This window comes from Monodon monoceros, unplaced genomic scaffold, assembly GCF_005190385.1.
Source record: "Monodon monoceros isolate NGI ecotype Baffin Bay Population unplaced genomic scaffold, NGI_Narwhal_1 Super_Scaffold_20, whole genome shotgun sequence".
Lineage (NCBI taxonomy): Eukaryota > Metazoa > Chordata > Mammalia > Artiodactyla > Monodontidae > Monodon > Monodon monoceros.
In genome coordinates, this window is record NW_021703777.1 from 123257968 (window position 1) to 123272038 (window position 14071).

General features: G+C 41.8%; 1 protein-coding gene across 3 annotated transcripts in view; it reads left to right on the forward strand.

Annotated features, from left to right (window-relative positions):
- Window positions 1–5552: 5552 nt before the first annotated feature.
- Window positions 5553–14071, forward strand: part of LARP1B (La ribonucleoprotein domain family member 1B) — a 116956-nt gene continuing 108437 nt past the window's right edge. The window contains exon 1 of one of the 3 annotated variants that reach the window (XM_029235817.1): window positions 5553–6249. In XM_029235817.1, coding sequence (XP_029091650.1) covers window positions 5724–6249 — 526 coding nt within the window. In that variant the 5' untranslated portion in view covers window positions 5553–5723. The remainder of the gene's footprint in view (window positions 6250–14071) is intronic. The other 2 variants (XM_029235818.1, XM_029235819.1) reach the window with 2 other exon arrangements.

Here is a 14071-nt window from a genome sequence, read left to right on the forward strand (position 1 = left end):
CACTGTCATTTTTTTAAAAACTGTATGTTACAATCTGTATGTACCTGTGTCAGGAAATTAATTTAGTGCTTTTTTAGAAAAGTAAAATGGAATAGATCACATGAGAATGTACTCATTTGTAAGGATATGTTAACTGGTTTGTGAAGCTTTTGGTTCAATTATATGCATCAAGTCATGAGGTGTGAAAGCTACTGCACTATGCATTCTGCCTTTCTGCGTAAGTTCGTGAACTGACCAGTTCACCAGTGTATCCCCAGGGTCTAGCTCAGTCATAGGACCACAGTAAGCACTCAGTGAATACTTATTAATTGATTAAAATTAGCTATAATAAGTTTTAAGAATGTGACAAAACTTTTCGCTAATTTCTCTGTCAGAGAAACTTTATTTTTTCTAATGTCAACCACTGAAGTTCATTTGAACTTGAATTTAAAGATCTCATTTGTGTTGTGCCAGTATTCATAAAGCTATACTAATATTAAATATAACTGGATAGTGTGAAGAATTCAGAAAGGTTATTAATCCTTTGTATACCCTATTGTTTGAAAATCCCTGTTCTTTGAAAACTGGAAGAGAATTCCTTGAGCTTATGCTTTTAGAGTTATTTTTTTGAAAGATTAACTATTACTTCATTATTTGTGTTATTTCAAGTTATTGTAGAAGAAAAAGACTAAATAGTGTGGCAGGAAAGGCAGACAGTGTTCAGTATCAATCCTAGCTATTACTGGCTGAGAGTTTTTAGACAAGGCCCAAACTTTTGAGAGAGCTCCTATTCTGTTGAACTGGTGTATTAAAACCTACCTAAAAGTAGAGAGATCTACTACTTAGGAATGGCAATCTGGTTGAAAGGTAGCCTAGATTTGTTTTGGAGCTATGTTTACATGACAAGCACAGTGTTTTTACCTATTTGTATGATACAGATAAGTAAAAAAAGAGCAAAATTTTCTAGAGGTGCTTTTATTCTCACTTTAAGATTGAATACATCAGTTGTATTAATCGAAGGGAAGGAGCAAAGCCTTTCAAACACACAGCACTGATCCTACCTTGAAGGTTAGAGATAATTGGAAGTATTTAGTACTTCTCTGAGAATTACCTCATAATTAAAGCAGTTATTATGATAAGCAGGGCCCAAGGCTCTGCAACTGGAGGAAATGATGTTTCAGTGTATCTAGTTTAAAAATCTAGTTTTTTTAAGAGTTATTTTAGGACTTCCCAGGTGGCTCAGTGGTTGAGAATCCGCCTGTAGAGCCCGTGCTCCGCAACAAGAGAAGCCACCGCAATGAGAAGCCCGTGCACCGCAAGGAAGAGTAGCCCCTGCTGGCCGCAACTAGAGAAAGCCCGCGGGCAGCAACGAAGACCCAACGCAGCCAAAAAAAAAATTAATAAATTTATATTAAAAAAAATTTATTTTATAGGAAGTTAAAAAAAACTCTGGGTTTAGTTTTATCTTCTCCTTGAACTGTAGGACTTTGAAATAGATTATATCTAATGTATTCTTTGAAACCTTTCTAGTATGCAGTGCAGCTATCTGCACATTGGATTTTTACCAGCCTGAACCTCAATTGCACTGGTAATAAAAACAAAGATCTTGATTGTTCTCTTGGGACTTCGATTTCCTGAGACACCGGGGGAGGGGGAGGAGAAGGAGAAATGGGTTCAATCACCTGAAGACATATTAGCATACTCTAAACAGGAAAAACAAGATTCACCTTTTTAGAGGCTCATTTGAACATGTGATCATCAAGTTTGTATAATTTCTTTAGGTGTTTCATAACTTCTGAGGCCTAGAGAACATTTTCTCTTTTTTGAAAAGATAACCCTATATCTCTGTTCTAGATTCCAGTTTTTCATTTTTTTTTAAAAAAAAGATCAGGCTTCTAACCTTAGTAATTCAGTAAAATTAAATCCACATATCCTGGTTAAGTCTATGGATTTAAAAGCAATAAAAATAGGCAGTATTATTGAGCTAAGGTCTTGGTAAGCATTTTACACATATTATCTCATGCAATCCTCACAATAATTGTATCAAATAGGTCTCAGTGGAGGCAGAGAGGCTGGCCAGTTAAGAGGTTGTAACAGTATTACAGAAGCATAAAGGCAGTTTGGAGTAGGGTGGTGGCAGTGGAGAAAGCAGGACTTTGTGACAGACACTTAGGAGGTACAATCAGTCTTGGTGAGTGTCTAGAACACTGCTTGGCAGATGCTTATTTGTAAATGAATGGATTATGGAGGGTGAGGGTTATATGGACTCCTAGGTTATATGGTGGTCCACTCACTAGGATTGGGAAAAGGGAAGAAAACCTGGTTAAAGGGGACTTCTCTGGTGGTGCAGTGGTTAAGAATGCGCCTGTCAATGCAGGGGACACGGGTTCAAGCCCTGGTCCGGGAAGATCCCACATGCTGCGAAGCAACTAAGCCTGCGAGCCACAACTATTGATCCCGCGTGCCACAACTACTGCAGCCCACATGCCTAGAGCCTGTGCTCCACAACAAAGAGAAGCCACCGCAATGAGAAGCCCGCACACTGCAACAAAGGGTAGCCCCCACTTGCGCGACTAGAGGAAGCCCACGCACAGCAACGAAGACCCAACACAGACAAAAAATAAATAAATAAATTTATTAAAAAAAAAACAAAAAAACCTGGTTATAGGATGTACCTCTCTCACATTCCTACTGATAACTGGCTTTCTCATCCCCATTGCCTTGATGGCAGTATTTTGAACCAATAACTTGTTTCTCCAGGCCAGATGGGGATCCTACCCAAGGGCAAATAATCCATAGGATGGATAATGATTTGTGTGATCAGGCTACAAAAAATAAAGTCTTTCTTCGATGATTTTGAACTAAGACGCAAAGGAAGAATCTTGCAGAGTAGAGGCCAGGTGACAAACTAACGGGGCTTCAGCAATGGCAAATTAGGTCAGTCAGGTTCCCATCAGATACCAGATGGAAAGCTCAAACTGAATAATTTGAAGAGAATTATTAAATTATTTACAGAGGTGCAGGTAAGAGTCGGGGAAACCAACAAGGGATAATGCAGTACCCCAAGGACTAGCAGTTATTACACTTAGGCCTGAAGAGGCAAAGGGAAGGATTAGAGAGTAACTGTACAGAGAAGGTTCTGCAGTCAACACTTGGTGACCCATCCTGGGGAATAAGGACTATGACCCCACTATCTTCTGGCCTTGAATCTCCTGCCGATACTTCCCACTACCTGAATCCATTGAGATACCAAGCAGAACAAGGGATTATCATAGGTGTAATCTATGGGTCAGCCCTCCCTGACACAGAGCAGGGAAGGGGTGGAGAACAGACACGGAGGGGCAAACAGAAGATAGGTGAAGTTGTTTCCAAGAGGCAGTTACGTGGAAGCAGGAGTTAGTAATATGTGTTTTAAAAAGGGAGAACAAATAGCCAACTCCCTTCACTGACATTAGTGGCACTGCACTACAGTGAAGATACCCAAACACCTACTGTCCAGTTCTTTGCAGACCTTTTGAGTACACATTTACCCTCCAGTTCTTCTCTCCTTGGAAGCACAACCTATTGCCAAGAAAGTCCTGTGTTTCGTCAATAAAGCATCTTTATGATTTTTCACTTAAAAAAAAAAACCAAAACAGCAACAAACAAAACCACCAACCATAATTAGGTAGCCCATATGAATCTAACTTCAGGAACCATTCCAAATACCCTTTTTCTCAACTGAATCCTCGTCTTTAATCCACGTGTATTTAAATAGATGGTAAAATAGAAAGTGTTCTCTGAGTCATGTGGAGTGTGAATTTGTTGCCAGGCTTTTGTAAAAGAGTCAAGCATTACCTGGCGAGACTCCAAAAGGCTGATTATAGCAGGAAGAGCACTTAGTTGGTAGTTAAAAACACAAGGCTTCACCAATAAGAGAGCTAGAAAAGATGGTGCCTCTCTGGGAATACACTTAGAGGTGGAAGCACAGTGGAAAACAAGAAATGCTTTATTGTTTATAGTTGTAATGTGCGAATAGTTTATTAGCCCTAGGAAAATAAGGAATTTATGCCTAGTACAACTTTTGAGTAAACAAAAGGAAAGTATCTCGAGATTAATGTGATTGAAGCAAGACTCATGGGAGGGGAGTCCTGTACACATTTGGCAGTCCTTAAAGGAAGCCAGGAGGGACCCATTGCCAAGTCCATACAAATGTCAGGTACAGATATTTTCAGGGCGTTGGGGGGGGACGGTCCCTCAGAGAAAATTTTTTTCACCTAGGTAAACCCATTTTCGGCGACCTAGCACGGGAACAGAAACATTATTAACTCATAAATACACGCATATGAAACCAATATCACTCATTTGACTGCCAAGTAGAAAGCTCTCATTGCATTTTAAAAATCAAAATATATTTGTACCTTTTTAACATATATCCATTCCAGGAAAAAGTATCTGGAGCATGGTTAATTTGTAAACAAGTGTTCTCTACAAATTCAAAAACATATGTGTATAAAGTGAACAACAAGGACCTACTGTATAGCACAGGGAAGTATATTCAGTATCTTGTAATAACCTATGATGGGAAAGAATCTGAAAAAGAATATATATATGTATAACTGAATCACATTATAAAAAAAAAAGACACACACACAAAAAACCTCATAAAATTGTTTAAAAAGCCGGCGAAGTATTAACAATCTGTTTTACTCCATACGACTTTAGAAATACTTCGGATCGTGGGTGGGAATAGGGGCGGGGAAGTGCACTAATCCTAGTGCCGGGGCAAAGGTTTCATAACTTTACCTACAGATTACACTGTTTTTATTTTGGACGCGGCTCAATATTACAGATGACCGCAGTGCCCCAAAGCGCCAGGGGAAACGTTTTCACGGGGAGAGGCGACAGACGCAGGGGACAAGGTGGCTCGTTGGTGGTACCCAGGCCCATTCGGGAGCCGCCCAGCGTCGGTGGCCAAGATTACCCACCTCGCCTGGAGTCAACTGCACTTCAGGGCCTGGGGCAAAGCGACCCCACCGCCCGCCCCGAGCCACGTGCGCAGCGCGCCCCGCCCCTCGCTCGCAGCCGGCGGAGCAAGGCGCGAGCCCGTCGCGAGTCGCAGAGGTTCGGTGCGCGCCCCGCCCCTGCGCCCGCAGAGGGGGCCGCCGTAGCCCGCGAGCCGGGGAATCGCCTAGTTCGCTCTCCTTCCCTCTCGGCTGGCCGCTGGGGCTGGGCCAGCCCTCAAGCAGGGCGGCACCCTGGCGGGGTCGTCAGTCAACCACCGCGGGCGGCGGCCCGGCGAGGGCAGGAGCCGGTGAGCGGCCACGTCACGCTCCTCCGGGAGGCTCCGCCCCTGCTCCATCCTTTGGGACCGCCCCCTCCACGCCCCCGCCTCCGCCTCTGACCCCACGAGCAGTTACTGGCTGTGGGAGCGCGAGCCTACCTGACTCTGCTAGAGGTACTACAACTTCGCGTTGCGGCGTTTGTGCCGCAGCCCGCGCCAAGTGAGGGCTCCCGGCCTCCAGCTTCGGCGCCCGGCGCGTGTTGGCAGGCTCGGGGCTCGCGCCGCTGACGCGGGTTGGGCCGGCGGGCGGTTAGCGCCCCGTTCGACGCCGGGAGCTCCGCGGCCTGAGCCGACGCGGGCGGCCGGGCTCTCGGGTTCTCTTCCCCAGGCCGGAGCCAGTCAGTGTCCCGGCGGAGAAACGGGCAGCCGGGCTCCCTGGCCCCGGGCCGCCCCCGGCTGGGGCGGCTGGGGCAGGGGGACGATGTCTGCTCGCGCCCGGGTGCCCGCCGCTCACCCTCGGGAGGAGCGGCCCGCGGTACCAGCTGAGAGGGAGTTGCTGTCGGCCGCGGCGAGCCGGCAAGCCGGGAAGCTGCCCCCGCCCGAACGGGAGGGCAAGGAAGCGGCGAGGGAGGAGAGGAACGCGCTCGCCACCCGCACGGGGGCGCGGGGAGAGCCTTTGCCGGCGCCCGTGCTGGGACACAGCGTGCCTCAGGCGGCCGTGTCCGTGAAGCCCCTGGCGCTGCACCTGGCGCACAAGGCGCGCGGGCCGGGGGGGCCCTTCGGCTGGGAGCCGCCGCCACCGCTGCCTCGGGACCCGCCGGCCGAGGACGCCCGGCAGGAGGAGGCGGCGGCGGCAGGCTCTGAGGAAAAGCTGCCGCCGTCGCCGTCGCCGTCGCCGCCGCCGCTGCCGCGGAAGGAGAATCCCTGGACCAAAAAGCCTCCCCAGCACCTGTCCCCCGCCGGGACGGGGCCGCCGCCGCTGCCTCTACTGGAAACCCTGGAGGCAGGTCTGTGGCTCCTCTGCGGTGGGCACCGGGAGGGTGTGTGCAGGGGCGACTCGCGTGGCGGCAGATGCTGGCGGGGGGCTGGGGGAGGGGCAGGCCTCCGTTCCCTGTCAGTCGGAGGTGTTTCGTTCCAAGGTGTCATTCACTCTGCTTGTTTACATAAATGGACATCTGGGAAGGGAGCAGCAGGAAGAGGTGGGACCTCGGGTTCTCCTTGGCTGGTGGGGCACGGCGGGGGTCATGGAGCTGAGCCGCTCGGCGGGCACAGCCTCAGTTATGTCTTACCCCACGTGTTAGTGACATGGGACAGCTGACTTTAGGTAGGTGTTGCAGTTCATCCTATAGAAAAGTTTCTGTAGACTTTTTAAAAAGAGGTGAAGCCAGTCGGAGCAAGGGGGTTTATATGTTAAGTGGAAGAGCAATTGTGAATTTTTTTATTGTGAAATAATTGGTAAGCTGAAAATTTCAGTGTTTTCAAAACCGTGCTAAGTAGTCATATTAAAAATGAGATGCTATACTGTAGTTGCTACTCACAAGCTTTGAGTTTACGACTGTGGTGGAAACTGGTTGAAATGAAATAGGATAGTTGACGAGAGAGTGAATTGCACATTAGGTGAACAGTAGTCTTCTGACATTCAGTTAGCTCACCTCTCTAGGGGAGGTAAGATTATGCCACTGCATTTGAATGCTGACCAATGCAGTATGGCCCTTGGTGCTTTATTTTGGTTATAGCAACTGCAGGTTTTTTTTTTTTTTTTAGTTTAAGTGGAAATACTAAATAAACCGAAGACAGAAACCAGTATCTCCTAGTTTTGCTTTCTAATTAAGTTGTTGTAAATTAATTGAACTTTTCATATAGAAATTACAGCTGTTTACGTACAAGTCTTCACTTTTCTTAAAAATTAAAGGTTAACAGTGGAACAGGGAAAATTGAAGCATGTTTACAGGGTTGTGAGGCTCAAAAGAGATAAAGGAAATGGTTAAATATAAGGTGATTGTTACAGACACACGTATTGCAGGTATAGAAGTATAGTAACATTTCTTCCAAGGAACTCCAACAGAGTGAGATAAGTGGTAATTGATTTGCACAGTAATACTCAAATCATTTTTTATAATGCTGTGGTACAGTATAACTTTATTTAAACAAAAGTTATTTTACAGCTGAGGTCTGATAAATGGTTTTTAAATCATCATTCTTGATAAATCTTAACACTTGCAGAAAAAGCTGCTTAAAATTTTGCTCTGAATTTAATACTGCCACCAGTCTCTCCTAGCTGCAAAGATCTATTTGTTTACTAGTATTAATAACTGAAGAGAACAAAAATCTTAAAGGAAAATCTCTATAAAATTTAGCAAAGAGGGCTTCCCTGGTGGCGCAATGGTTGAGAGTCTGCCTGCCGATGCAGGGGACCACTGGGGTCCTTAATCTTTGTTGGAGATTAAGAACCAGATGATTCTTGATGTATGGTGTGGTTCATGGGGTTTTTAATTTTGCTGATGTTTCTCTGTAGGCAACATTTCTGTTCTTGGAATCTATTCTGTGCCCTCAGGAATACGGTTCTTCATATGTGGAGTGCTAGAGTAACTTTATAGCCTCTCTGCAGTACTGACTCTATACGTCTACACAACTTCTATTAGTAATTGAATAACTTAGGTAACTTTGATAAGAGATTGTTGTGTAGAAATGCACAACTTGGGTTCTAGTCCAGATAGCGTTACTACCTAGCTAGTTGACTTGTGTGAAGATTTCTCGGCCTTGTAAATGAATGAAGTTGGGTATATTTTCTTTCATTTCTTAATACTAGATTGCCTTCTATAACCTGGGTCTGCCGGCTTCCTATTTTCCTAAGCAAATTTGCAACCTCAAGAATAATGAAATAGGAGCAGAGGACCTTTAGGGTCCAGAGACCAGAGTAGGTGCAAACTAGGGGAGTGTTAAATTAGTACAATAATCTTACTAGTAGGAGGCCTATGTGATTTATCCTATAAACCAGGATATTCATGAGAGGGAAAGAGGATATTAATTATGCTGTAATAACAGAATTAAACTATGTTTGTCCTAACCAAACCTGGATTTACTGTCACTCACTCAATGAGGTACAGGAATTCCATCCATAAAATTTCACCAGAAAGTTTATTACCAGAGATAGAAACATAGGAAATGTAGGGAAGTATTTAAGGACTTGTAATCATGAAATTTCTGTTAGAACCTGCAGTTCTAACTGAACTGCAGGTGAGGCATTCTTCAGACCTTGTGACACACTTTCCTCCACTTTTGGGATGATTCTGGCTTGTGTATTGCTGTTTCTGGTAATCCAGATAAGGTCCTCTTTTCAACCAAAGCCTGGCCCACAGGAGAGGCCTAGAATAGTGTCACTGCAGTTTTAAATTCCTGTCAGGAGACTGGAAAGAATTGTCCCCCAACCCTTGTTTAAAGTAGTTGTATTTATTTTGGAGACCTTTATTAAAATCACAGTATGGGATTTATGAATCACTTACCTGTACCCATGGTTACATTTTGCATATTAAAAATCAGCTTTCCAATACAGTTTTAATTCTTTTACACACAAAAACGATGTATAAAAATATTGATTTTGGGAGTTCCCTGGAGGCTTAGTGGTTAGGATTTGGTGCTTTCACTGCAGAGGCCCAGGTTCGATCCCTGGTCAGGGAACCATCCCGCATGCTGCGAGTTGCAGCCAAAATACAAAAAATAAAAATAAAATGATTTTTTTTCATCTTTTTCATCCTTAGTCTTCTTGACCCCATCAACCTTCTTTTCTCCAAGTGTGCTTCCCAGAAGCCTCAAATAAGCTTACTGTAACTCTAATAACATTTTAATTGTTATGTAAATGATACATAAATATGTTCTTGTAAAAAAGGAACTTTTGATGTTCCCTTCAGAAAAAAGATAGTCATGTTACCAGTTTACTGAATATCCTTTCAGTCCTTTCTGTGAAATTACTTCCAAATATAGTGTTTTGTATATGTGTTTAGAATATTTTTAAAGTTTTGGTAGATCTTTTATTTTTCTTCTTTACAACTAGTGAGTTTTTTATTCTTTAAATTAAGGTATAATTAACATTAGTTTCAGGTGTGCAACATAATGATTCGAGATTTGTGTATACATATTGCGAAATGATCACCATAAGTTTAGTTAACTACCACCTACATACTTAGTTATAAAATAATTTTTTTTCTTGTGATGAAGTTGATCCTTTTTAATCTAAACTTTAAAAAATTGCTGAGAAGTGGTCCATAAATATAACTGATGTAGTTAATTTAGCCATTTACGTATTGATCAACATCTTGGTTGTTAGAAACATTTTTATGCATGCCTTTTATCCTAGAGAAAATACATATCTGATTTTCTCTAGGAGAGAAAAGTGGAATTGTTAGGTCACAGCGCATTTGTTGACAAGTTGCTCTCGAAAATGACTACTAATTGATACTCTCACTTTCAGAGTACGAGAAGTAAGTAGGTTTTTTTACATGTTCTTTAAAAATTTTGTTTTATTTATTCTTTATACAGCAGGTTTTTATTAGTTATCTGTTTTACACATATTAGTGTGTATATGTCAATCCCAATCTCCCAATTCATCACACCACCACCCCCCAACCCCCGCCACTTTCGCCCCTTGGTGTCCATACGTTTGTTCTCTACATCTGTGTCTCTATTTCTGCCCTGCAAAACGGTTTGTCTGTACCATTCCTCTAGGTTCCACATATATGCGTTAATATACGATATTTGTTTTTCTGACTTATTTCACTCTGTATGACAGTCTCTAGATCCATTCACGTCTCTACAAATGACCCAGTTTCGTTCCTTTTCATGGCTGAGTAATAATCCTTTGTATATATGTACCACATCTTTATCCATTCGTCTGTCGATGGGTGTTTAGGTTGCTTCCATGACCTGGCTATTGTAAGTAGTGCTGCATTGAACATTGGGGTGCATGTGTGTTGTTGAATTATGGTTGCCTCTGGGTATGTGCCTGGTTGAGGGATTGCTGGGTCATACGGTAGCTCTATTTTTAGTTTTTTAAGGAACCTCCATACTGTTCTCCATTGTGGCTGTATCAATTTACATTCCCACCAACAGTGCAAGAGTGTTAGCTTTTCTCCATACCCTCTCCAGCATTTGTTGTTTGTAGATTTTCTGATGATGCCCATTCTAACTGGGGTGAGGTGATACCTCAAGATAGTTTTGATTTGCATTTCTCTAATAATTAGTGATGTTGAGCACCTTTTCATGTGCTTCTTGGCCATCTGTATGTCTTCTGTGGAGAAATGTCTATTTAGGTCTTCTGCCCATTTTTGGATTGGGTTGTTCTTTTAATATTGAGCCGCATGAGCTGTTTATATATTTTGGAGATTAATCCTTTGTCTGTTTGTATGTTGATTCGTTTGCAAATATTTTCTCCCATTCTGACGGTTGTCTTTTTGTCTTGCTTGTAGTTTCCTTTGCTTTGCAAAAGCTTTTAAGTTTCATTAGGTCCCATTTCTTTATTTTTGTTTTTATTTCCATTACTCTAGGAGGTGGGTCAAAAAAGATCTTGCTGTGATTTATGTCAGAGAGTGTTCTTCTTATGTTTTCCTCTAAGAGTTTTATAGTGTCCGGTCTTAACATTTAGGTCTCTAATCCCTTTTGAGTTTATTTTTGTTGATGGTGTTAAGGAGTGTTCTAATTTCATTCTTTTACATGTAGCTGTCCAGTTTTCCCAGCACCACTTATTGAAAAGACTGTCTTTTCTCCATTGTATATACTTGCCTCCTTTGTCATAGATTAGTTGACCATAGGTGTGTGGGTTTATCTCTGGGCTTTCTATCCTGTTCCATTGATCTATATTTCTGTTTTTGTGCCAGTACCATATTGTCTTGATTACTGTAGCTTTGTAGTACAGTCTGAAGTCAGGGAGTCTGATTCCTCCAGCTCCGTTTTTTTCCCTCAAGATTGCTTTGGCTATTCGGGGTCTTTTGTGTCTCCATACAAATTTTAAGGTTTTTTGTTCTAGTTCTGTAAAAAATGCCACTGGTAATTTGATAGGGATTGCATTGAATCTGTAGATTGCTTTGGGTAATATAGTCATCTTCACAATATTGATTCTTCCAATCCAAGGACACGGTATATTTCTCCGTTTGTTTGTGTCATCTTTGGTTTCTTTCATCAGTGTCTTACAGTTTTCTGAGTACAGGTCTTTTACCTCCTTAGGTAGGTTTATTCCTAGGTATTTTATTCTTTTTGTTGCAGTGGTGACTGGGATTGTTTCCTTAATTTATCTTTCTGATCTTTCGTTGTTAGTATATAGGGATGCAAGAGGTTTCTGTGCATTAATTTTGTATCCTGCAACTTTACCAAATTCACTGATTAGCTCTAGTAGTTTTCTGGTGGCATCTTTAAGATTCTCTATGTATAGTATCATGTCATCTGCAAACAGTGACAGTTTTACTTCTTCTTTTCCAATTTCTATTGTTTTTATTTCTTTTTCTCCTCTGATTGCCGTGACTAGGACTTTCAAAACTATGTTGAATAGTAGTGGCGAGAGTGGACATCCTTGTCTTGTTCCTGATCTTAGAGGACATGCTTTCAGTTTTTCACCTTTGAGAATGATGTTTGCTGTCGTTTTGTCGTATATGGGCTTTATTATGTTGAGGTAGTTTCCCTTTATGCCCACTTTCTGGAGAGTTTTTTTCATAAATGTGTGTTGAATTTTGTCAAAAGCTTTTTCTGCATCTATTGAGATGATCATGTGGTTTTTCTTCTTCAGGTTGTTAATATGGTGTATCACATTGATTGATTGGCATATACTGAAGAATCCCTGCATCCCTGGGATAAATCCCACTTGCTCATGGTGTATGATCCTTTTAATGTGTTGTTGGATTCTGTTTGCTAGTATTTTGTTGAGGATTTTTGCATCTATATTCATCAGTGATATTGGTTTGTAATTTTCTTTTTTTTTTGGTAGTATCTTTGCCTGGTTTCGTATCAGGGTGATGGTGGCCACGTAGAATGAGCTTGGGAGTGTTCCTTCCTCTGCAGTTTTTTGGAAGAGTTTGAGAAAGATGGGTGTTAGCTCTTCTCTAAATGTTTGATAGAATTCACTTGTGAAGCCATCTGGTCCTGGACTTTTGTTTGTTGGAAGATTTTTAATCACAGTTTCAATTTCATTACTTGTGATTGGTGTGTTCATATTTTCTATTTCTTCCTGGTTCAGTCTTGCAAGGTTATACCTTTCTAAGAATTTGTCCATTTCTTCCAGGTTGTCCATTTTATTGGCATAGAGTTACTTGTAGTAGTCTCTTAGGATGCTTTGTATTTAGGCAGTGTCTGTTGTAACTTCTTCTTTTTCATTTCTAATTTTATTGATTTGACTCCTCTCTTTCTTGAAGAGTCTGGTTAAAGGTTTATCAATTTTGTTTATCTTCTCAAAGAACCAGCTTTTAGTTTTATTGATCTTTGCTATTGTTTTCTTTGTTTCTATTTCATTTATTTCTGCTCTGATCTTTATGATTTCTTTCCTTCTACTAACTTTGGGTTTTGTTCGTCTTTCTGTAGTTCCTTTAGGTGTAAGGTTAGATTGTTTATTTGAGACTTTTCTTGTTTCTTGAGGTAGGCTTGTATAGCTATAAACTTCCCTCTTAGAACTGCTTTTGCTGCATCCCGTAGGTTTTGGATCATTGTGTTTTCGTTGTCATTTGTCTCTAGGTATTTTTTTTCTTTTTTTTTTTTTTCTCCCTGCGGTACGCGGGCCTCTCACCGCTTTGGCTTCTCCTGTCACGGAGCACAGGCTCTGGACACGCAGCCTCAGCGGCCATGGCTCACGGGCCCAGCTGCTCTGCGGCACGTGGGATCCTCCTGTACCGGGGCACGAACCCATGTCCCCTGCATTGGCAGGTGGACTCTCAACCACTGTGCCACCAGGGAAGCCCTCTAGGTATTTTTTGATTTCCTTTTTGATTTCTTCAGTGATCTCTTGGTTATTTACTAACATACTGTTTAGCCTCCATGTGTTTGTGTTTTTTACGTTTTTTCCTTGTAATTGATTTCTAATCTCCTAGCGCTGTGGTCGGATAAGATGCTTCATATGATTTCAGTTTTCTTAAGTTTACGGAGGCTTGATTTGTGACCCAAGATTTGTCCTATCCTGGAGAATGTTCCGTGTGCACTAGAGGAGAAAGTGTAATCTCCTGTTTTTTGGATGGAATGTCCTATAAATATCAATTAAATCTATCTGATCTGTTGTGTCATTTAAAGCTTGTGTTTCCTTATTAATTTTCTGTCTGGATGATCTGTCCATTGCTGTAAGTGAGGTGTTAAAGTCCCCTACTATTATTGTCTTACTGTTGATTTCCTCTTTTATGGCTGTTAGCATTTGCCGTATGTATTGTGGTGCTCCTGTGTTGGGTGTATATATATTTATAATTGTTATATCTTCTTCTTGGATTGATCCCTTGATCATTATATAGTGTCCTTCCTTGTCTCTTGTAACATTCTTTATTTTAAAGTCTATTTTATCTGATATGAGTATTGCTACTCCCGCTTTCTTTTGATTTTTATTTGCATGGAATATCTTTTTCCATTTCCTCACTTTCAGTCTGTCTGTGTCCCTAGATATGAAGTGGGTCTCTTGTAGACAGAATATATATGGGTCCTGTTTTTGTATCCATTCAGCAAGCCCGTGTCTTTCTGTTGGAACATTTAATCCATTCACGTTTAAGGTAATTATCGATATGTATGTTCCTATTACCATTTTCTTAATTGTTATGGGTTTGTTTTTGTAGGTCCTAAGGTAATTATCGATATGTATGTTCCTATTACCATTTT